The sequence below is a fragment of the Diabrotica undecimpunctata genome, chromosome 7 (assembly GCF_040954645.1).
Source record: "Diabrotica undecimpunctata isolate CICGRU chromosome 7, icDiaUnde3, whole genome shotgun sequence".
Lineage (NCBI taxonomy): Eukaryota > Metazoa > Arthropoda > Insecta > Coleoptera > Chrysomelidae > Diabrotica > Diabrotica undecimpunctata.
The window spans coordinates 36063161-36086518 of record NC_092809.1 but is presented as its reverse complement, the minus strand read 5'-3'; the positions used below and the strand labels follow the sequence as shown (position 1 = coordinate 36086518).

The 23358-nt window shown below is 33.3% G+C and overlaps 1 protein-coding gene across 2 annotated transcripts; it reads left to right on the top strand.

Moving 5' to 3' along the window:
• Window positions 1-8105: 8105 nt before the first annotated feature.
• LOC140445189 (myrosinase 1-like) lies at window positions 8106-21562 on the top strand. Of its 2 annotated transcripts, XM_072537067.1 has the most exons (6): window positions 8106-8265; window positions 9292-9371; window positions 11815-12503; window positions 17493-17927; window positions 17995-18098; window positions 20954-21562. In XM_072537067.1, the coding sequence occupies exons 1-6, from the start codon at window positions 8216-8218 to the stop codon at window positions 21147-21149; spliced, it is 1554 nt and encodes a 517-aa protein (XP_072393168.1). In that variant the 5' UTR covers window positions 8106-8215; the 3' UTR covers window positions 21150-21562. The 2 variants fall into 2 exon arrangements, with proteins under 2 accessions (XP_072393168.1, XP_072393169.1); XM_072537068.1 differs by lacking the exon at window positions 9292-9371 and having other exon boundaries at window positions 8125-8265.
• The last annotated feature ends 1796 nt before the right edge of the window (window positions 21563-23358 follow it).

Genomic DNA, 23358 nt, shown 5'->3' with positions numbered 1-23358 from the left:
TAGTGCCGTTTTTGGAGAGAATCGTGTTCTATACGCACGTTGTCCCTAATGTATCACTTTGAACCAATACACCATCCCTAATGTGGCTATCAAGAAGTTTTTCTAGTACCTAGTTTTCTGAACCCTCAGTACAAATAACCAGACCTATCGGTCTTAGCTGTTTCTTGTCTAGTTACACCATATTTTAGATATCAAAGTACACTTATGAACCTCCCACTCTTAGTATGTACCCCAGCCCTACTGCAAGCCTATTTATACTTAATATTTTGTACAGTAGGTCATTTACCTTTTGTAGAAGTATTCGATAAATCTTGTTCGAATCAGGTGATTTATAATTCTCAAATGAGTATACTGCATTTGACTGTGTCAAATGGGAATTCTGGTGTGTTGATGTATATCGACATAACACAGAAGGAATTTCTGCATTATAATGTTATAACAAAAATCCAACTACAATAAAATAACTCTCCTCTATCTATGAAAAAACGCAAGGTAACATGATTTCATCTAAAGTCTTTAAACAAAAACTGGAAAATTTCTTCTAGAAACTAAAGGGTGTTTTTTTTAGAGGTATAGACCTTTGAAATAAAATAAAACAATGATGGCTTTTATAAATTGGCATGAAGTTTATTTGAAAGATAATCTTTTGACATTATAATTTAAATAAAATTTCTGGCATATGATCGTCATGGCTGTCTCTGAGGTAGTCTAATCTGGTCTAATTTTTGATCACTCTTTTCAATATTTGTCGCTGAATATCGGCAATAACGCCGCGAATGTTGTCCTCCAAGTAGTCAATCGTTTCATGCTTTTTGGCGTAGACTAGCACCTTCACATATTCCCACATAAAATAGTCTAGCAATGTTAAATCACACGATCTGGGCCCTGATCTTGGCGTGCTTATTGAAACGCTAGCTCCTGCACATCATGATTGTTCAATTGTGAAATGAAAAAGGCAGTAATCATAGCTCTGTAGTGGTCACCATTGACTGTAACGTTTTGGCTAGCATCGTTTTTGTATAAGTACGGTCCAATGACTTCACCAGACCATAAATTACACCAAACAGTCAGTTTTTCCGGATGTAATAGTTTCTCAACAACATTTGAGGATTATCTTAACTCCAAATAGAACAGTTTTGTTTGATGACGTAGCCATTCAACCAAAACTAAACTTCATCGCTAAAAAAAATTCGCTTATGGAAATCGAAATCAACGGCAATCTCATTTTGGACCCACTTACCGAATCTACGAGTTTACGCCTAGCTAGTTGATGATGTACCTTCAATTCTTGCGTGATTACATGAGTTGGATATTGGTAGCACGCCAAGATAGATCTTTGCGCAAAATCTTCCATACAGTGGATTGACACATATCCAACTGCTGTGCACGATGGCAGATAGACTGATTCGTGCCATCCTGTATGCTACGCTTTACAGCAGCAACAACTTCTTCTGTACGTACTGCACGGCGTGTTTGTGGATGCATATTATCATTTAGAGTAAACGCGATGCAAAAACGTTCCATGGTTAATCCAATTACTTGCTTTGAATGACTCTCATGTTGACCATAAATTGGATGTAGTGCGCGATATGTATTTTGAACAGAACCACAATTTTCAAAATAAATTTGTACAATTTGGAAGCCATGTTCGGGCGTCAAGTCTATTCATGCTGAAATGTCAAACCAAACTTAACATAAATCACTTGACAGCTGTCAAAATTGCCGACAGTTAAAAACTTACATTTCTGTACCTCTAAATATTTAAACCACCCAAAACAGCAACTCAACAACTAGACCAAGAAGCCAGAAGATATGGATTGAATATGAATGACGACAAATCAAAAGTGATGCCTGCGTAAAAGAGGCATTACTTTTTACCATAAAAACGACAAATCTAGTCGCGAAATAGCATCCACAGTAAACTGTAATCAATCGGCAGTAATTAGAGTCATTAAAATATATGCTGAACAAGGAAAAATGACGACAGGCCGCGTAGTGGCCAACCACAGAAAACTTATGTTCAGGATGACGCTGCGTTAAGAGGAACAAGTCTAACAGACAGAAGCCTTAATTCCACCCAATTGACGAAGCTGTGATCTGAATGTACAGGTTTAAGCTTGTGCACTTCCACTTTGAGAAACAGACTGCTTAGTTTTGGACTTAGAGGATGTAAGGCACGGAAGAAACCACTGCTTTCAGAAAAGCAAAGATTGCACCGTTTGAAATGGGCCAAGGAACATCGAATCTGGATAGCAGAGCAGTGGCAGAGTGTACTGTTTAGTGATGAATTGACTTTCAATATTAATAATCATGTTGGAAATGCCTACGTCAGAAGATTTCCTGGTGAAGAATTTTCTCCAAAATGTGTTCTTCCCACAATTATACATACAACCTCCATTATGATATGGGGTTGCATGTTCGCTCGAGGAGTTGGTCGCCTACACGTTGTCTCTGGGATGATGAATGCTACCAAATACATTGAGGTACTACAGAATAAGATGCTGCGTAGTGGAAAAGACCTGTTTGACCAAGAAAAATTTATTTTTCAGGATGATAATACTCCTTGCCATAGAGCAAAATTAGTTAAAGCTTGGATGGAGAGTAATGAAATTGATAGGATGGAATGGCCAGCGCAATCCTCGTACCTCAATCCCATCGAGAATTTGTGGCAATGGATATCAAACATCATTTCCAAAAGCAAACCCACAAATAAAACGAAATTAATCGAATCTCTAATCTAAGCTTGGCATCACTGTATTTCCATGGAGGAATGCATTAATTAATAAATTCCATGCCCAAAAGATGTGAACTAGTTACTAAAAAAAAGGGATGGCCAATTAAATATTAAAATTAGTTTAAATTGCTTTAATGTGATGTACAATATCGTCTTGATGTAAATAACCTAATTTTTGTAATATTGAATAAAAAATTTTACGAACTACATTTTTTTTATTAATCAAAACTTTTACTGTGTTTCCATTTTATAATATTGTGTTTAAGTGCTTGTTTGATGTAGATAGTAAATGGTTAAAAAATATTTAAGGTAAATGCCTTAAACTTCTATTTTCATGTATTTAGTAAGATGATGCAGGACTTTTTAACACCACTGTATATTTAGATAGACAATAATGTGAATTCTCCTCTATTGAACACTAGCAACTGAAGAGAGGTCTATGTCCAAAGTTGGATGTCTCAATACTAATAGACATATACTTTTTAGTTTGTCAAATGAATTATGTACGTACGGCCTATTAATTCCAGCGTACTCCAGATTTTTGGTTCTTCATACTTCGAATGCTTGTTCAAAATGTGATTGATGTTTGTCCGGTTATTTCTGTTCTTGAATTTCATATTCCTTTATTTCGTATACCGTATATTTATCCTTTCGACCCGCCTACTATCATCCATTCTACAAATGTCATCGTACCAACTTGGCTGGATTTTCTTTATTGTGTCTTTGGTTCCTGTTCTACTTAATGTCATGTGACGGCGTATTAATTTTTTAGATTTTGAAATGTTTTTTATCTTATCTAATACTGTATTGAAAATTGAATAGTAGAGGACTGAGATTATCTTCCTGTTTTCTTCATGAGGAATTCATCCGATTTTTATCCATATATTTGTATATTATGTCCTCTTACAGTTCCATAATAACTCTCGACTATTTATATTACCCACCTCTATTTATTAAAGTTATTTGCTTGTTATTTGTATCCATATATTTTTCTATGCCTCTCTCTTCCTATTAATCTTTGCTTTTATATCCTTGTTCCTTCATCTTGTTCTCATTCCCACCTTCTTCATTGTAGTCTAGTGCTTTTGTCAATTTCAATAGTATTCTTTTAAATTCTGCCATAGCTTCTAGATTCCATTAATTTCCTGGTACCTATTAAACCTAGTCTACCTAAATCTAGTCAATTACGATTATTATGGAAGTCTCAAAAAATATAATGATCATCATAATCGTCATGAAAAAATATTATCTATAGAGAAAAACAAAAAAATTATGCAACTAAGTAAAACCGTATCTGTTTTAAAGATATACATACCTCCAGTAATAAAAATTTACATATTATTTATGTAATATATATATTTATTATTAAATTAAGATACGCAAGTTGTTTAAAAGAAGATATCAACAAGAAATTCTATATTAAGATATTGTTTTGCATTCTACCATTCATTATCAAAATGAAAAAAGCTTTGTACAGGACAGGCGTATTATTAGACCAGCACCGAACCCTTGGAATATGGTAAAAAGTAAAAAAATAATAATAACAGGTTCCTTTTTTATAGGAAAAGGAAGGAAATATAACAAAAACTAAACGATAAATAATTTACAGGCGATCCCAGGTCAGGAAATGCAAGGAGGCGAGTTTTTGGAAGCACAACTTTCTTATTGCGGGCTACAAACGAAATTGTACATTGATCGATGCAATGGATCTCTCCAAGGAGTGTAAAAATAAAAACAAAAGAAACGAAATGAGACGCAATGTAACGACAGATCGCGCGATCACACACTATTGGATTAGTAAACGCCGTCTCATGCGTATTTCTTAATAAAATAAATAAAAGTAAAATAAAATAAAATAAAATAAAATAAAATAAAATAAAATAAAATAAAATAAAATAAAATAAAATAAAATAAAATTTTATTATAAATAAAATAATATAAAATAAAATAAAATAAAATAAAATAAAATAAAGTAAAATAAAATAAAATAAAATAAAATCCAATGGAATGGAATCGAATCGAATCGAATTGAATTAAATTAAATTAAAAACCATTGCTACGTGCGTAAACTATAAGAAGGCTATGATTCTCCTCCTCGGTTACATCCGGAGTGCCGCATCCCATTTTTAAGGTTAAAAATCGATTTATCACGATTTCAGATAAAACTACAAGTCTAATGGAAAAAAGTTATAGATAATAAAAAGATGCACAACTTGTAATTACACTTTTTTCACATAACCTCAATATTTCGCAAAATACACATAATTGCAAAAAACAACTTTTAATCGTTTAGTGAGATCTAGTAAGAAAAGAATCGACTATAAATACAAAAAATTTGAAACTTTAACATTAGCTTTTATTCACCGAACTTGTCAAAGTTAATATAATGATCAGACTGCCATAGATACATTTTGTAGGTCAAGACGGAGAAAAGAAGGAAAAGAAATAAATAATGACTCCCCCACATCTAATTTTCAATCTCATTGTTTTATTTGTGGTGAGTGTTTCGATAAAATCTCAAAAGTTACAATTTAATCTGTTCAAAATAAAAATGAAAGAGAAAACACACTACAGCATATTCAAAAACAAAACACATTAAATATTTTCGATAAAAAGATTTCAGCTTGTTTTAAGAAATATGCCTCATTTAGTCGAAATAAATGCGCATTATCATACTGCTTGAATGCCTATTTTTTAGAAGTAAAGAACTGAAAAAATAAGGGGTAGCTAAGTATTTGTGGAAACACCAAGAATTTTATTAATTATCTCAGTATTTTATAATGTAACTAGAATTTAATAAATCAACCCAATGTCACCCAATAAATTGCAGCAATCACATTTTTTAGATAAAATCTCCTTTAAATCTTTAAGATTTAAAAAATCTATTACTATCGTATGTTTTTTTCAATCTCTAATGTTCATAAATTTGCATTTTTTCGTTTATCAATTTAACCTTTTTTGTAATGTAACCATTGTAACAATGGAATCTTTTTTTCAAGTAATTAACCTGAAAATATTACACTAAACAGCTCAAACTTTTACATAGCGATTAAGAAATTTCCAATTCGAGTTCTTTGTTTTTTTTTGCATTTCTGAGAAAATTCGGCGTATACTTTTTACACCATCACAAAGTAGAAATTAAAAGCAACAAAAAGCACACCGACTTTAAAAAAACAGATATTGGGAATATTCGATTGAAAATAAGTTGCTTCTTCGATATTTAATCAAAATAAGAGGAAGAATATCTTTTTCTTCTTCTTCTTTTTATGTAGGCATGACTCTGTCTGTTTCTCAATGTACCTCCAGTTAGTTGTCGTTCCATCGTTTTCGTGGTCTTCCTACTGATCGTTTTCTATTGGGGAACCTTGTCTTGCTACTACTCTATTTCTTGTCATTCGGCTTATATGATTGTTCCATTCAACTCTTCTATTTCTTACCCAGTTCATTATATTCTTCACCTTGCATCTACGTCGTATATCTGTACTTCTAGATCTGTCCCATAGTGTCTTGCCATCAATTTTTTTTAAGTGTTTTCATCTTTGCTGTTTCTAACATCCTTTTTGTCCTCTCTGTAACATGTCGTGATTCTGCCGCGTATGTCATTATTGGTTTGATGACTGTTTCGTAAATTCGGCCTTTCATTTCTTTAAGGAAATAGGAAAGAAGGGAAAGAGGAGGAGTATAAATATTTTAAATCAAAAACATTATAGTGTGTTTGGACATAAAAAGGTAACTTTTCACCAAATTTCGTGGAAAAAAATTTGTGAAAGATAAAAATAAAAACCAAAAACTTGCTTATTTGCATAGACATATAATACAACGTGACCACGTTACTAACCAGGACATTTTATTAAGAATGCAAAAAGGAAAAGAGTTGTGAACCACAATAAAAACACCCAAAATTGAATATCTCGGTCGCATCATGAGGAACTGCAAAAGATATAGGTTGCTGCAATCAATCCTACAAGGAAAAGTAAACGGAAAATAAGGACCAGAAGGGCGAAGGATTTCCTGGCTGAAAAATCTACATACGTACGTGGTTCAACATAATAACCACAAATCTTTTCAGAAAAGCAAAATACAGATTGCCATAACGGTCGCCGACATCCGAAACGGACAGGCACTACAAGAAGACGAAGTAGATCTTTTTATTACCCACAACTTTGTCATTTAACTTTTTTTTTTATTAGACTATTGATTAATTATCGGTCCTGGCCTATATTCTTGTTAGCCTACTGATAACTAAATATCCCAGTGTTTTTTAACATATAAACTGCCACCTTTGCATATTTGTTTATTTAAGAAAATTAAGATGTATTTTGAAACAGGAATCTAACAAAACCCTACGAGATAAAACCCAGGATTGATGTTCACCTTCTTAAAGATGCGACAGTTACTCACTACCCGTAATCTTGATTTGTCCCTACGATACTGCATAATAAAGTGTTATGTATATAGTGTACTGTTACACGGCGTGGAAGCTTGGACGTTAACAGTCAGCTCGTTACAACGTTTAGAGAGCTTTGGGATGTGGGTATTTCGTCGTATGCTGAAAATTCCATGGACCGACCGCGTTAAAAATGAAGAAGTTTTAAGGCGTCTGAATAGAGAACGTAAACTCACAGAAATTGTCAAGAAGCGTAAAACGTCTTATCTTGGACACAAATTTAGACACAACAGGTATAACTTCCTTCAGCTTATTATAGAAGGTAGACGCGGCCCAGGTAGACAACAAATGACTTGGCTGCGCAACATCAAAGATTGGACAGGATTAGACTTTCAAAGTTTAATAAGGAAAGCCCAAAATAGGGAAGACTTTGCAGAGGCCATCGCCAACCTTCGCTAAGAAGACGGCACCTAAAGAAGAAAAGAATTGATGTTACGCTAAAGATTAAATTGAATTTCACTTTTTACTTTTGCATTACAGCTTCTGTCAGTTTCTGGTTTTGTTTTTCGTCGACTCTTTTTGGACTATCATATGTCGCTGATTCTTCTATTATCTAAAGAGATCTAGTATCTTTTTGTATGTCCTTAATATCAAGTGTACAAGTGAAGTTCTTGTAACCTTCAGAATACGTCAACGTAACGAACGAGGAGATTGTTTAATTAAATTCGCAATTAAATAAAGATTTTTGATGAGAACACAGAAGTTATGAAAGTTTGAAAAGATACTAGAGAAAAAATAAAACCTAAAATTCAGGATCTGGCTACAGATGGTCTAGATCAAAGAATTAATTTTGCAATCTGTGTTTTATTTACAGAAAATATTAGAACACTTCTTCACCAGTTGCAGTATGTGTTGTAGACCCGGTTCTGTTCTAAGTTTTAGACGTCATTAGCATAATTTTGAAACTGCAAAATCCTCGTGAACGTCGAATCGCGTGAGTTTTTTGCTATATAAACTGACCACTAAATAGAGCAGGAATCAAATATAATTACGTGTATTATTTTTTTTTATATTCTAAAAGTAGTGAATCTAGTATGAAGTTTACAACAATTTCATCGATTTTAGTGGTAGTAGTTTTTGCAAAGTAAGTACAGTTTTTTTTTTAATTTGTTCTATCCTAATTCTTCCCTTCAATTTTGAATTCTGTATTTGCAATTAAGGTATTTTTCTAACGACGTTTTAGATAATTTATTAGTTGTACATCCACTATTGGTCAAATTGCTATTGCTATATAAAGTTTTTTGTTCTCGGCCTAGTTTGTTTTTATAACTATTATTCCATTGATTATATCCACCCATATTTATCGTACTATATCTTCATGTTGCTTAGTCTCCGTATCCGGATCACTTCTTCCAATCTTATATTGCCAATATTTTGTCGCCTGAATGGATAAGGATATCAATCAAGGAAAGTGCATTCATATTTTAAGTCGTGAAAACCATTAAGTGTTTAGGTTTTTGTAATTTGCATCTGTCTTCTTAGCAAAACTCCATTTTTTATATTAGATTAATTTATATCACGACATGTTGGTTCTAAGTTCTGAGGTGACTTTTATGTAATGTATGGTATTGGATCTAGACATCACCAAGAAAAACTTCCCTGAAAAGTTGAAAACATCACTGATTTCAATCATAAAACTCATGGAAATAAAATTTGTAATTTAAGAATGATTATATATGTCTTTGCGCTGGCTGTTAAATGTAAGACAATTTACTATCTAGGTCTACTATCAAACAACCTCAGTAAGCAATCCCGTAAATATTATTAAAAATATATACAAGAACTTACTCACTTGTAGTCACTTAGTCATTCATGTAGTCATTTTTCTGAGTTTTCTAGCGAATTTTCTTGGATTGAAAGGTCATATAGAGCCCATGATTCTTTATATTCACTTTTTTAACTGTATTAGAACCAAAAGAATTAGTTTATATTCAAATTCGTAAAGGTCTTGACTAATTTTTGTCTTGTGACGATTAATAACAAGCACAAATTTTAAATTCAAGCTGCGTTGACCAATTTTGCAGCGCTCTGTATATTTTAATTGATTATCTTTGTAGGTACTTTGATACTTTAGGTACATAAAAGTAAATCTACATTTTATATTTTTTAGGAGCACTCAAACACTGAACACGAAAAAATTCCCCCCTAAGTTTATGTTCGGTACCGCGACGGCTGCATACCAGATAGAAGGTACGTTAAAATTACACGAATAAATTGAATCATTTACAAGAACAACCGCTTAAACTGCCGGTAGAAGTTCTAACCTTTATATATATAACATTTATAACCATAGTGAATGTAAGAAAATGTTCTTAGTAATACGTAACTTAATGTATACAGGGTGTTTCAAAAAAAGGTAACCCCGTCTCTAGGGTAGGTAAAAAACTGAAAAATAATTGGGGTTTGCTTTGTAAAAAATTTTTGTAACGCCATCCGTTTTCAAGATACAGGGCGTTAAAGAAAAAAAAATTTTACGCATTTTTTACGATTTTGCCGAAACTACTGGCAACATGGTAATGAAATTTTATACAAATATGTTTTAGAAGCTGATACATCCCATGAATTTGTTTTTATATCTGATTCTCATAGAGGGCGCTAGTTACACGGATCGTACTAAGTATTAGTCAATATAACTTTTTTAAGAGTATAATTATTAATCAAAATTTCAAGTAAACTTAAACATCATTCAATTTTACACGAAAAAGGTACACTTGGTAAAACTCGATACTGTGTACCGTTTTCGGAATATTTTATTTGAAAATTATGAAGTAATAATTGATGCTGGTAGTAATGATAAAGTTCTAATAGGTATACCTCTATTTTCTCCAAGTGTGCCATGGAAATCTGACATTTATTGATTGTTATGACGATAAATCAACAATAATTAGAGTTTTGAAACCTTGTTATTTGTAAAATCAAATCAAAATGTACTCAATTGAATACACTGACATTTTAGTAACCTTAGGCGAATGTTTAGGATGTTCTAGTGCAGCTGTGACTGTTGTCGAGAAACTGGGAATGTGAGACCAAATAAAATAAATTCTGGTAGACCAAGAAGAACAAGAACAATTAATAAAGAAAATAATATTTTAAATTTACTTGATCAAGATCCAACAGTTAGCGTAAGGAATATAGCAAGACAAACAAATACTTCTTCTTCAAGTACTTGGCGGATACTGAAAGAACAGCAATTACATCCTTATCATTACAGACAAGTCCAAGAGCTCTTGCCAGATGATCTACCGGTTAGAGTGGATTTTTGTGAAACATTGCAACAAAGAACAGCCCACAATCCAAATTTTTTAAAATGCATTCTTTTTACGTACGAGGCCACCTTTACGCGACAAGGTATGTTTAACTCCCATAATGCACACTACTGGTGTGATGAGAATCCACGAGTCAAAAGGGTATCACAATACCAACACTAATTTAAAGTTAATGTTTGGGCAGCAACTTAAGGTAACAAATTAATAGGTTTAAAGTTAATGTTTGGGCAGCAACTTTAGATAACAAATTAATAGGTTATCATATTCTACCTGGAAATTTAAATGGTGATATGTATCTTGATTTTTTAAACAATTCCTTATTCGAGATATTAGAAGATTTAACGCTAAACTAACGAAGATCTTTATTTTTTATGCACGATGGAGCTCCACCACACTTTGATAGAAGGTGTCGTAATTGGTTGAGTGATCATTTTCCGAATCGATGGATTGGTAGAGGTGCAGAAGCTTCGATTCATTGGCCTTCTCAGTCATGCGATTTTAATTCTTTGAACTACGCAGTTTGGTCGTATGTTAAGGAAAAAGTCTATGCTACAGAGGTAAATTCACGCCAAGAATTGGAAGAAAGAATTCAACGTAATTTAATGACATCATAGCTGATCCCCTACCGTTTAGAAGGGTAATGGAATCTTTAGAAAAAAGAATAGACTTGTGTATTCGCGAAAACGGAGGGCATTTTGAACACTTACTGTCATTGAATTTTATTTTATGTTCTTAGTCATTAATTTAATTTTCTTCTTGTGAGTTTTGTTTAATTAATAACTATTTTATACCAGCATCAATTATTACCTCATAATTTTGAAATCAAAATATTCCGAAAACGGTACACATTATCGAGTTTTACCAAGAGTTCGTGTAAAATTAAATGATGTTTAAGTTCACTTGAAATTTTGATTAATAATTATACTCTTAAAAAAGTTATATTGACTAATACTTAGTACGATCCGTGTAACTAGCGCTTTCTATGAGAATCAGATATAAAAACAAATTCATGGGATGTATCAGCTTCCAAAACATATTCGTATAAAATTTAATTACAATGTTGCCAGTAGTTTCGACAAAATCGTAAAAAATGCGTAAATTTTTTTTTTCTTCAACGCCCTGTATCTTGAAAACGGATGGCGTTACAAAAATTTTTTACTAAGCAAACCCCAATTATTTTTCAGTTTTTACCTACCCTAGAGACGGGGTTAGCTTTTTTGAAACACCCTGTATATAAATCTAAAGCTAGACAAGCATCCAACAATTACTTTCTTATGCTTGCATTTCTGCAAATATTTACTTAACTTAATTTTTGCATTAATTTTGTTGCAAAAGATCATTTCTTAACACTTTTTATTACTTTCCAGGGGGCTGGAATGAAGACGGTAAGGGAGAAAACAATTGGGACCATTTAAGTCATTCCCCGTTGTCTCCAATCTTCGACCGCCACACCGGTGACGTAGCATGTGATTCTTACCACAAGTATAAAGAGGATGTGGCTATGCTGAAGCATTTGGGAGTCAACCATTATCGTTTTTCGATATCGTGGTCCAGAATACTGCCAAGCGGCTTAAACAACAAAATCAATCCACTTGGGATTCAGTATTATAAGAAGTTGATTAAAGAATTGAAGGATCACGGCATCGAGCCTTTGGTTACTATGCACCATTGGGACACCCCACAATCTTTGGAGAATATAGGCGGTTGGACGAATGAACTAATAGTCGACAAGTTCGCAGATTACGCGAGAATACTATACGAAAACTTTGGTGATGATGTCAAGTATTGGATAACTTTCAACGAACCGAAACAAACCTGCCAGCAAGGCTACGGATCAGGAGGGAAGGCTCCTGCCATTAAGTCACATGGTATTGGAGAGTACTTATGTACCCACAACGTTATTAAAGCTCACGCTAAAGTGTGGCACATGTACGACGATGAATATAGACAAAAACAACGAGGCTTTGTAGGCATTACTGTGGATTCGATGTGGATGGAGCCTGAGACGGACAGTGAATTGGACAAAGCTGCTGCTGAGAGGGCCATTCAGTTCACGGTGAGTCTATATAATTATTTTTAATAGGATTTTATTTGTATACGTTCGCAGCCAAATGTATGAAATGTATGGCTTTTAGGGTACACAATTATAGCATCCTCAATTAATTTCCATTTCGGTTTTTCTCGTAGGGTAATTCCAAGTCCACTATTCAAAGTTAGTTAGGCGTCCCCTCTCGATTTGGGCTGAATTTTACAGGCGTATCTTACACTATAGAATATGGGGATTTACCAAATTTCAACTTTCTAGGGTCAAAATAACCTAATAGTCCTAATAGTTCTATACGGATAATTAAATTTTTCCAAGTAAAGAAATTTTTCCTGTATTTATCACTTTTCTTGCAGAACGGGATCTAGGTGCTTAAAAAAAATATGCCAAAATACATTTACGATGTAAAATTTTCTGCTGGATAGGATCCCGGTATTCCCGATAGGAACTGTCAAGAAAAATTCAGAAATTTTGAAAAACCCTCTTTATCTTAAAAATCATATCTCAAAAACATATCTTTTTTTCTTTTAAAATTTAGAAAAAGTTGTTAAAAAGCATATACTTAGATGAAAACATAAGTAGAATTCTTATATCAAAGAAAATGGTATTAAATTAACTTGAATGGCCAAACTACCAATTTTTCCGAAATTTTACGTATTTTTGACAGTTTTCTGCAATTTCTCATTATTTTCTCAACCCAAATGCCATTGAACACATATTTGGATTTCCCACAAAATTGTTTATTTCAATATGATTTTTCAGCAATTTATTAGATGTCTTGAGTAATTGAAAAAATCATTGTCTTGCAATGTTCACAATTGTAATTTATTAGTCGTAAATTGTTACACCTACAGATAATACAAAATAAATTAATAAAACTCTATATTTATTTAATTTTTTTTTGAAATTTTCATTTACTTGTAAGAACTATGTGTCCTGGAAAAAAGCCAAATTCCTAAAAAAGTATTATTAATATATATCTACCTTAATATAAAGGATCGTTCCCAATTTTCGAAATTTCTATTTATTATTATCAGCAATTGCTAAATAAAATGATGTGACTCATAATACTTTTTATGGTTGCTTAAAAATAAGTAATAATGACAAAAATTATTCACAGTATATATTTATAAACAGTATAACATTCACTTAAACGGTTTTACATCTTCTTTAACAGTTTTCTGCAGTTTCTCATTATGTTTCTCAACCAAAATGCCATTCTGAACACAGATTTGGATTCTCCACAAAATTTTACACAAAATAGTGTATTATCCCCCAATTTCGATCGATCCAGAGTTTTACCTTGTTTAGGCTATCGCCTCTTCAAGGAAGAGGTACTCCTTTTTTTGCGGAGTAAAAGGGGTGTGATAAACGTGATGATGGATGCTTGTGGAGATGTAGTGGATTGCTAAAAAGCTGGGGTTTAGAAGGTGGCGTGTGTGATGTGGATGATATATTATGATGAAGCGCACAAGAAGAATTATTGGTGAAGAACGCCAAATAAGTCGAAGGAGATACTTCAGTGGTTACCAGCCATACTAGGAACGGTTCTTAATCAGCGTTTTTGGTATGCAGTTGTTAGCTACGATATTTAATGGGGAATGATTCTAGAATATTAAAATACTCACCAAGAAGTTCGTGTCCAGTGTTGTGTAGAAGTTTAGCTGGAGGGAACTGAACTTTTCTTTTAGGAACCCTGGCGAGTATTTGCCCTTGGCGATAGCAAGGCATCTTTAATGTTTGTTTGGCTCAGTTGTACGAGCCTATGATGGTTCGAAGGACATACCTCCTGCTAAGGGATTGGATTCTGTCCTTAATTGGTGTTAGATGGGCTACCTAATGTATGTGTGCTGATGGATAGTATCTGCACTTACTCATGCAGAATCTAAGGATTTTCCTTTTGGTGGCCATAATGGTGTTAATTTGGTAGTTAATAAGTGATGCGTAGACGCATGCCGTGTATTCGCTTATCGGTCTTATAAAGGTTTTGTATGTGTGTAATAATGTTTTAGAAGGCGTCCTGCACATTTTACGGGCCAGCACTGCTATGAGTTCAAACCTCTTCCTCACCCTGTCTAGGGTATCTTGAATGTCGGTTTTCCAGTTGAGAGTCCTGCTAAAATGAACTACCAAATAGGAGACCGAGTTTCTGAGAATAAGGTCCTCTCCTAACAGAGTTATCCGGCTATAAACATCGCGACAATTGGAGGATTTAAATAAGATTAGTTGTGTTTTGGAGGCGTTTATGGTCACCTTCCATTTATTGCCCCACCTAATAACTCGGTCTAAGTAGTTTTGTGCTATTTCGAATACAGACAATTGTCAAAGCTTTCCGTGTGGCCCTGACGTGAGAAGTGCAGTTTCCGATCTATGCTGCGGGCGAGGGATGTCACTATTGTAGACTGTGTATAATATTGGAGCAAGAATTGAGCCCTGGAGTACTTCAGCTTGTGGAGTAAGGGGTGTGGATAGAATGTCACCAACTTTGATCCTGATCAACCAATTGGAGAGATAGGAATTTATTAGTTTAACGAAAAGTGTGGGCAATCCAACAAGGTGAAGTTTTTCGATCAGGCCTGTGTGCCAGACCTGATCGAATACCTTCTGGACATCTAGGAATATCCCTATGACGTGTTTTCTTTCGTTAAGTGATTGTGAAATAAAAATTGCTGTCAAATTGGTAATCTGGAATGTCAAGGTGAGCGTCTAGGAATTATACGACTCTTTCCTTAAGTACACAACAAGTCTCAGGAACAAGTCCTTGTAGACACTTTGTCTCAGGACTAGCAACATCCAGTGGAGTCGTTAGCTATTCCTGCTGTAACTTAAACATCCTAGTATACAAAATCAAATAATGTAACTAAAATTCAATTTAACAACATTTAAAGGGTTTTTACCCAAGTATTTACTGGCTCAAAACATGTAGATCCAGTAAGTATTAACCACATTTTTGTATTAACCTTGGTCAAAATTTTAAATTTCATGTTTTATTTAATTAAAGTGGTTATGTACTTTTAGGATAGCACTGATGATGGAATATTAATTCCGAAAACGTTCTGTGATATAGCCCGATAGGGTGTTTTAATATATACTTTTTATAAACGAATTTTTAAATCATTTTTTTGTGATACTCGGTATACAACCAGCTACAGGAACTTGGTTTCCTTATGGATTTTAATCTAATTTAGTTTTATTTTCTAATTTAATTTTATATGACTCATTTATATTGACAATTTAGACATATATTAGATATATAAAACAAGGGGATCCGCTATCAACGAGTTTATTTAACCTAGTATTAAAACAAGTCGTAAGAAGATCAAATATAAGCAAAAACAGGACTATTGTCAATAGCAGGGAACAGTGCATAGCGTACGCAGATGGTGTGGGAATACTAGCGAGAACAAAAAAAAACATTTAGAAATTTTTTTCCAGAAATTTAAAGAAAAAGCGAGAAAATACTGATTAATAATGAACCAAACAAAAACGCAATATATGGAAATGAGAGGAGATATAACAAATAATAACAAATATGTCAAAATGAAGGGAGCAGAGACTGTCTATAGTTTTGAAAATGTGTCAGAATTTGAATACTTAGGAGTAACCATAAAAAACACAGGAAAATAAGAAAAAGAGATAGACAAAAGATTAATGAAGGGAAGCAGAGCGATAGGGTCACTAAATTCATTACTGAAAGCAAAAAATGTGTAAAAACACCTAAACTGCGAGTCTACAAGACAATACTCAGACCCACAGTAATGTATACCTGTGAAACATAGATTATGAACCAGCAGGAAGAAAATAAAGTAGAGATCAGGGAAAAAAAGGTGCTAAGAAAAATCTTCGGACGAATAAAGGCGGTAGAGAATATTTGGAAAAGATGAACGAATAAAGAAATAATAAGGATATATGGAAAACCAGCAATTACGGCAAAAATACGAGCCCAAAGAGCTAGATGGCTTGGTCACATTATGCGAATGCCAGAGAATCAAAATGTAAAAACAATACTGAAGGCGGGAGGAATGGGGAAAAAGAAGAGGACATCCAAAGAAGAAATGGTTGGAAGCTGTAAAACAAGACTTGTCAGAAATAGGCGTGAGAAATTCGAGAGAGAAAGCAAGAGACTGAAAAAAATGGAGGAAAATAACCAAGTTTTTAAAAGCCAAAGCCGACATAGCTCGCAACAATGGAAAAAAATATGTAATAAAATATGTGTATAAGATGGAAGGCAACCGTATATACGTATTCCTGACTATTGGTGGTCTTCAGTACGGTGCAGTCAAGTTAGAAAAGGAGCATATTAACTTGGGAACGGATCACTACAGGATAATATGTATATATATATATATATATATATATATATATATATATATATATATATATATATATATATATATATATATATATATATGTTAAGGTAGACGTTAAAATGATATTGCCAATATTTAGGTATGAGTTGCGTTCCTGGGACGACTTCATTGAAAGATAGTTTCTTTCGTTTACATGAAATCAATTATAAGAATATCCGTCACAAAAATCATAGCATGGTTTGTCTTTAAAAAATAATAACACCAAACTCTGATTTTATATGTTTGTTGTTTTAAAATATAAATAACGTATCCTTGTTATTTTGTTGACCTACTAATAGTGGTATTTTCCTTCTATTGATTTCCTTTTTTAATATGGGTAACCAGATCCTACTGTATTTTGCCGAGGAATTTGATGCAATTAGATTCATTTAACATAATTAGAGCCGCTTCCTTGATTTTTTTTCTCTTTATCAAGATGGTTTTTTTTCCGAAGTAAAAATGGAAACGTCAAATAAACTTAATTTTAAAGTAAAATTGTGGCTTATTCCCAACCTAAATAGTAAATTCCTTATCCTAGTAGTCACAACTTTTCTGCCAAATAAATTAGCGTGTAATTTCTTCAGTATCATTTAATTTGGTTGTAATGTGTAAAACATATATAAAAGTAAAACATATTTTATTTCTTATACAGATTGGATGGTACGCCAACCCAATCATCAAAGGTGACTACCCGTGGCAAATGAAACAATTCATAGCCCGAAGAAGTCTAGCTCAAGGTTTTAGCCAATCACGCCTACCAGAATTCACTGCCGAAGAAATCAAATACATCAAGGGAACAATAGACTACCTGGGTTTCAATCAATACACAGCAGGTTTGGTGCGTCACATAGAAGATAAGAACAGAACTGAAATCTCATGGGAAGCAGACTCAGAAACCTACCAATATCAACCGGAACATTGGGAGAAGACAGCCGCAGATTGGTTAAAATCGGTCCCTTGGTCAATGAGAAAACTGGTCAACTGGATAAGAAAAACTTACGATAACATTCCTCAATTCATTACTGAAAATGGTTATGCTGATAATGGCACCTCGCTTGAAGACGACCGTAGGATCCATTACTATCAGGTAGATACTTATTCTGTATTTTTTAAAAGTTTATAAAAATTTTGTTTTTAATTTCTCGCATTTTTAGGAAACACTGAGCAATTTAAGAGATGCGATGGACGATGGAGCTAACGTCATGGGATATACAGCCTGGAGTTTGATGGATAATTTTGAATGGTACATGGGATACAAGTAAGCATTAACGTTTGTGCATCTTCTGTTCTCGATTTAGTGTTGTTTCTTAGCGATTTCTTAATATTACTACAGCTATCCACAGGCGATAGAAATTGGGGTCAATTAACTAATCACAATATAAAAAATGAGCACAAAAAAAACAACTAAAATTGCTTTATAAGAAAAGAACTAAAAGACAAATGACTTTAACTCGAAAGCAAGTAACAAGTAAATATATATGTAGAAATTTTAAAACTGTACTAAAGCAACTAAGAACAGATTCGAGAAAGCAACTCTGCAAAGAATTTGACAAAAAAAGGAAAACTATCTATCTATATAAAAGGCTATGATGACAGGTCACATCGTTCGTCTAGTAAACTAACGACGCCAGTCAAATCCCACAAACCCACTATTTCAATGAGACCTATTGTCTCTTCCATTGATGCTCCTAATAGTAAACTTGCTAAACACCTCACAGATATCCTCACAATTGCCTATAACGAATCTAATGAATTCTATATTAGAGATTCTTTCACTTTTAGTAATTTCATTAACAATGTTAAAGTTCCGAATAATTATATACTGATTAGTCTAGATGTTGTGTCACTGTTTACAAACTTACCACTAGATGCTATTCTTAACAGCATCAAAAATAACTGGAACAGCATCTCTCCGCATACCAAGATCAGCTTAGATGATTTCATAAGAGTTTTAACATTTATATTTGACTCTAACATCTTTTTATTCAATGGCAATTTCTTTAAACAAATCTTTGGCACTCCAATGGGCAGCAAAATATCCCCCATACTATGTAACTTTGTTTTGGATGAACTTAAAACAACGTGTAAAGAAAAGATATCTTTTCACATACCTTTTATTAAACGATATGTTGATGATTTGATTTTATCGGTCCCTGAAAACAAAGTAACTGATGTGTTAAACACCTTTAACGCCCAATGTGAACACCTAAAGTTTACGGTTGAGAGAGAGGCTGATAATATGATTCCTTTTTTAGACATGCTAATCCATCGTGGCAATGATGGCATGCTAAGGACGGAGTGGTATCGTAAACCTTGTTTTAGTAACCGTTTTATAAACTTTCATTTTTAACATCCATCCAAGATGACAACAAATTTGGTTTTGGCCCTGAAAACTAGGGTTATCAACTTGTCACACATCGAGTTAAGAGACAAGGGACTAAAAAAGCTGAGATCTATATTACAAGAGAACTCCTATCCTATAGGGCTGTTAAATAAACTCATTTTCGGTTCTCCTTTTCCTTAGAATTTTTCTGACAACCAAAATTTTCATAACAATGAGGTCCGACATTTGACATTGACACAGAACACATCAGTGATACCATCTAAAATAACTTATGGTTGCCTACCCTACATTCTAGTTTTGACACCGAAGCTAATGAACATCTTCAAAAATGTTAGTGATTTAAAAATTACAACCAAAAATGTGAAAACGGTATCGAAGTTATACACAAAAACAAAAGATCCTTTCACAATACAGGAGTCATCGAATGTTGTTTATTCTATACCGTGTAATAATTGTAACAAAATACTCACATCGTAGCGATATAAAAACCAAAAAAATAAATGCATGTGCATTGACAGAACATGCATTAACGTTGAAACATGAATTTAATTTCGAGAATTCCTGTATTTTGGCAAAGGAAAAGAACCATTCAAAATGTGTTTTCTTGGAAATGTGTTCCATAAAATCGAGTACATCTTGCATCAATAAAAAGTCAGACATAGATAAACTGAGCAACATTTATTGTTACTTACTGGAAAAACATCCAAAATAAAATTAATATCTACCTGTACCCGTACCCACACAAATTACAGTTATATGCATAACATGTTGCATACCATTAAGACAGGTTTAAAAATTAAAATCACCTAAGATGATATTAAGTACACCTAATTACTTTTTAATTATAGGATTTTTTCTTTTTGTTCTCTATGTGCCAGAGTTAAAACACACCAGTAAAAGATGACAACAAAATTTTTACTATTTTTACCTAAATTTTAAAGAATTTTAAAATGCATTTTGTCCATTATTTTATATTTTATGCGTGTGTTATTAATGTTGAGTGTCTATGCTTTTATAAATAATCTCAACGACTAGTAAGTTGCACTGAAGATTTGTGATATTTTATAAACATTTACACTTTTTCTTATTACAGTGTCTTGAAAAAGGAATAAAACCATTCCGAAAGCTAGACAAAAAGTCATAAGAGGGTTTCATTAACATCCCGGCCAATTTTCTGACTGCAACCCTAATAAACTGTGTTGTTTGTATATATATATATATATATATATATATATATATATATATATATATATATATATTTATACATATATATTACAAACCATGCTGTCAGGCCAGAAGTGCACCAGATCATACTTTATATTTACTTGGATTATATGCAAAAAAGTTTATTATTTTTAAAAATTTAATGACTGACTGCAGATGACAACTGATTGAATCCCCCGTCGACGGGCAAATTTACTAGTTCATTAATAAAAAAACTATTATATATTAGATTGTCGCAACAATGCCACATTTCCAGAAAAAAAAATGCAGCAGATAACAGATAAGAGGAATCTTAGAACACTTAATATCACACATTTTTGGTTATCTTTCGTCGGTTAATTTCTGAGAATTTTTTTTCCTTTCAATAAATCAATTGACTGGCATTTAATCATCGTAATTTATTTGTATATCTTATATATTTACTAAAACTACTTATGAATGCCAATACAATAAAGTTTACATATGTTAAATATCCCAATCTTTACATCAGCATCTCGTGACACTTTGTGAAACTAGATAGACTAACATTATTTTCTATTTTTCAGAGACAAATTCGGACTCTATAGCGTCGACTTTACATCTACCGAGAGAACAAGAACACCAAAGAAATCGGTAGCGTATATTAAACACGTTTTCGAGACGAGGTGTATTGTCGATAGAAAAGATTGTACCGATGAAAGCAGCCATGATGCGATCGTCAAATATATACACAACGATATAGACAACCACATTAGAATATAAATATTATTCTATGTGATGTTAATAATTTATTTCTGTGTTAAGTTATTTTTTATAAATTATCGAGTGATTGTCAATATCTGCAGTATCGAAACCGAACCCAAATATGCAGCAATATTCACTTTGTTATGGTAGTAAGCATGCTATAGTATCTGTATCTGTGACTTTTTTGTATTAAATTTGGCGAGAGATAAAATTGACTATACAAAATTAAAAATTCATATTATGAAACTATATTTGTAAGATTTTAAGAATTTATTACTAATTGTTAAATAATTAGGAATAATTAATTAATCTCTGTTTTATGTTTATAACCTATGTTTATTAGGGCAGTATTATATAGGATAACAAGACAAATATTTAATTTATTCACATATAAGTTATGATATACAATAATAAAAACTGTTTTTAATATATACTTTGTCTTATTTATATAGGATTTTTTTGTTATTATATTGGGCTAACCCGTATCCATAATGCCAAAGTGTCATGTCTGCCGTCGAGTCCTACTCTGCTGCAGTTTACATTGTACTGTATAGAAAGTTCGGTTTTTCTGTCGAGAATGTTGTTTTTAATTAACTTATACATAATATTAATAAACAGTATTATTAAATACTATATTTTTATGGGAATAGATAGATAGATAGATTTAACGGTGGCCTTTTGGCCTATTCCACTGCGATCTTTTCAGATCAATTGTGGTTCTCTAGTCCTAGATAACATTCTCTAGCCTGACCCTTTTTATAAAGTCTAATATCTTCAAGACTGTACCTTCCAAATAGCTATTTGCCGGTGGATTTTCTTCTCCTAATGCAAAGAACCGAACATTTGCCAGACTGTCACACTGACATAAAATGTGCTCTGCTGTTTCTTCTTCGAAGTGACAGAATCTGCACAGGTCATCATCTGATAATCCCATCAGCTTCAAGTGCCTATTCAGCTTACAGTGCCCTACTAGAAGACCAATTATATGGCTTTGATTGTTTTCCTGTCTTTGCTAATTAGGTCTGCCGTAAATTTTGGCGAATGTTCTGTAATAAACTGTTTCGCCTGTCTTTTTCTTGGTGAATTCCTCCACCATTCCAGAGATGTGAGCTACCCACTTCCTTGTAGCCGTTCTTGTTACTGACTTTGCAACGCCGCATAAGGGTTCTGGTCCAATGAATGGCATTGATGAGCCTTGTTTGGCCACTTCAACTGATTTTTCATTGGCCTTATGACTCTCGTGCCCCAGTACCCATTACCGTAACATTGTTACGGTCTCCTAGTTTATTTAGGGCACACACACAATCCCATTCTAGATTAGAATTGATCTCTACAGAATTGAGCGCTGCCTGACTACTATCTGTGAAGATTGCAACTGAACAGAATGTTCTTTCTTGTCTTTCTATTTCTTCCACGCAGTGATGGATTGCCGTTATTTCCGCCTAGAAAACTGTCACATCCTTAGATAGACATACCGGGAAATGTATCCCTTGATTTGTCCCTACTATGCCAGCTCCCACACCCTCCGATGTTTTTGAGTCATCCGTGTACCAGGTAGCAGAAGCTTGTATGGGTACACCTTTATTCTAATCTGCTCTGCCTGGTATCTCAATTGTGAACTTATTGTTAAAGCTATATCTCGTAGCTGTTGCATCGATAGATTGTCCTATCACAATATCGGCTTTTAGCTCCTCGATTAGCTTTCTGTTATCAGCACCATGCATCTGGCTTATATGTGCCTAAATATGGATTATTTTGTGCATCACTGATCTGGCTTCGCCCTGTATAAAGATATGAAGTGATGGAAGATTCAGCCGATCTTCCAATGCGGCACATTCTTCTACATCTGCCCAGGGGCATAGTAGCTTTCTGTGTGGTTTTCATAATGTGAGTATTCCATGTAAGCCTATGATCAAAATACACCCCAAGGTATTTTGTTTCTTTGGCAAAATGAAATCTCTGTTCCTTCCAGTACCGGTGGTTTTAGGCCTTGTAGTGCTATTTTTTTTTTTTTTTTTTTGGTGAAGTTGACGATTTGTCTTTTCTGAGCATTTCTATGGGAATAGGCTACAATTGATTCTAATGACAATTACATTTTAACTAAAAAAATTAACGTTTTGATTTCCACTCGCAAATCGTTCGGTGTTATAGTCAATAGCCACATTTGGCTGAAAAGATATGAGGGGGGATGTTTTGTCCCATGGAAAAATTCTAACTCTGATTATCT

Coding starts and splice junctions, on each gene's coding strand:
- LOC140445189 (XM_072537067.1), top strand. CDS start 8,216: ATGAAGTTTACAACAATTTCATCGATTTTAGTGGTAGTAGTTTTTGCA. Junction 8,266..9,291: donor GTGGTAGTAGTTTTTGCAAA/GTAAGTACAGTT, acceptor TATATTTTTTAG/GAGCACTCAAACACTGAACA. Junction 9,372..11,814: donor GGCTGCATACCAGATAGAAG/GTACGTTAAAAT, acceptor ATTACTTTCCAG/GGGGCTGGAATGAAGACGGT.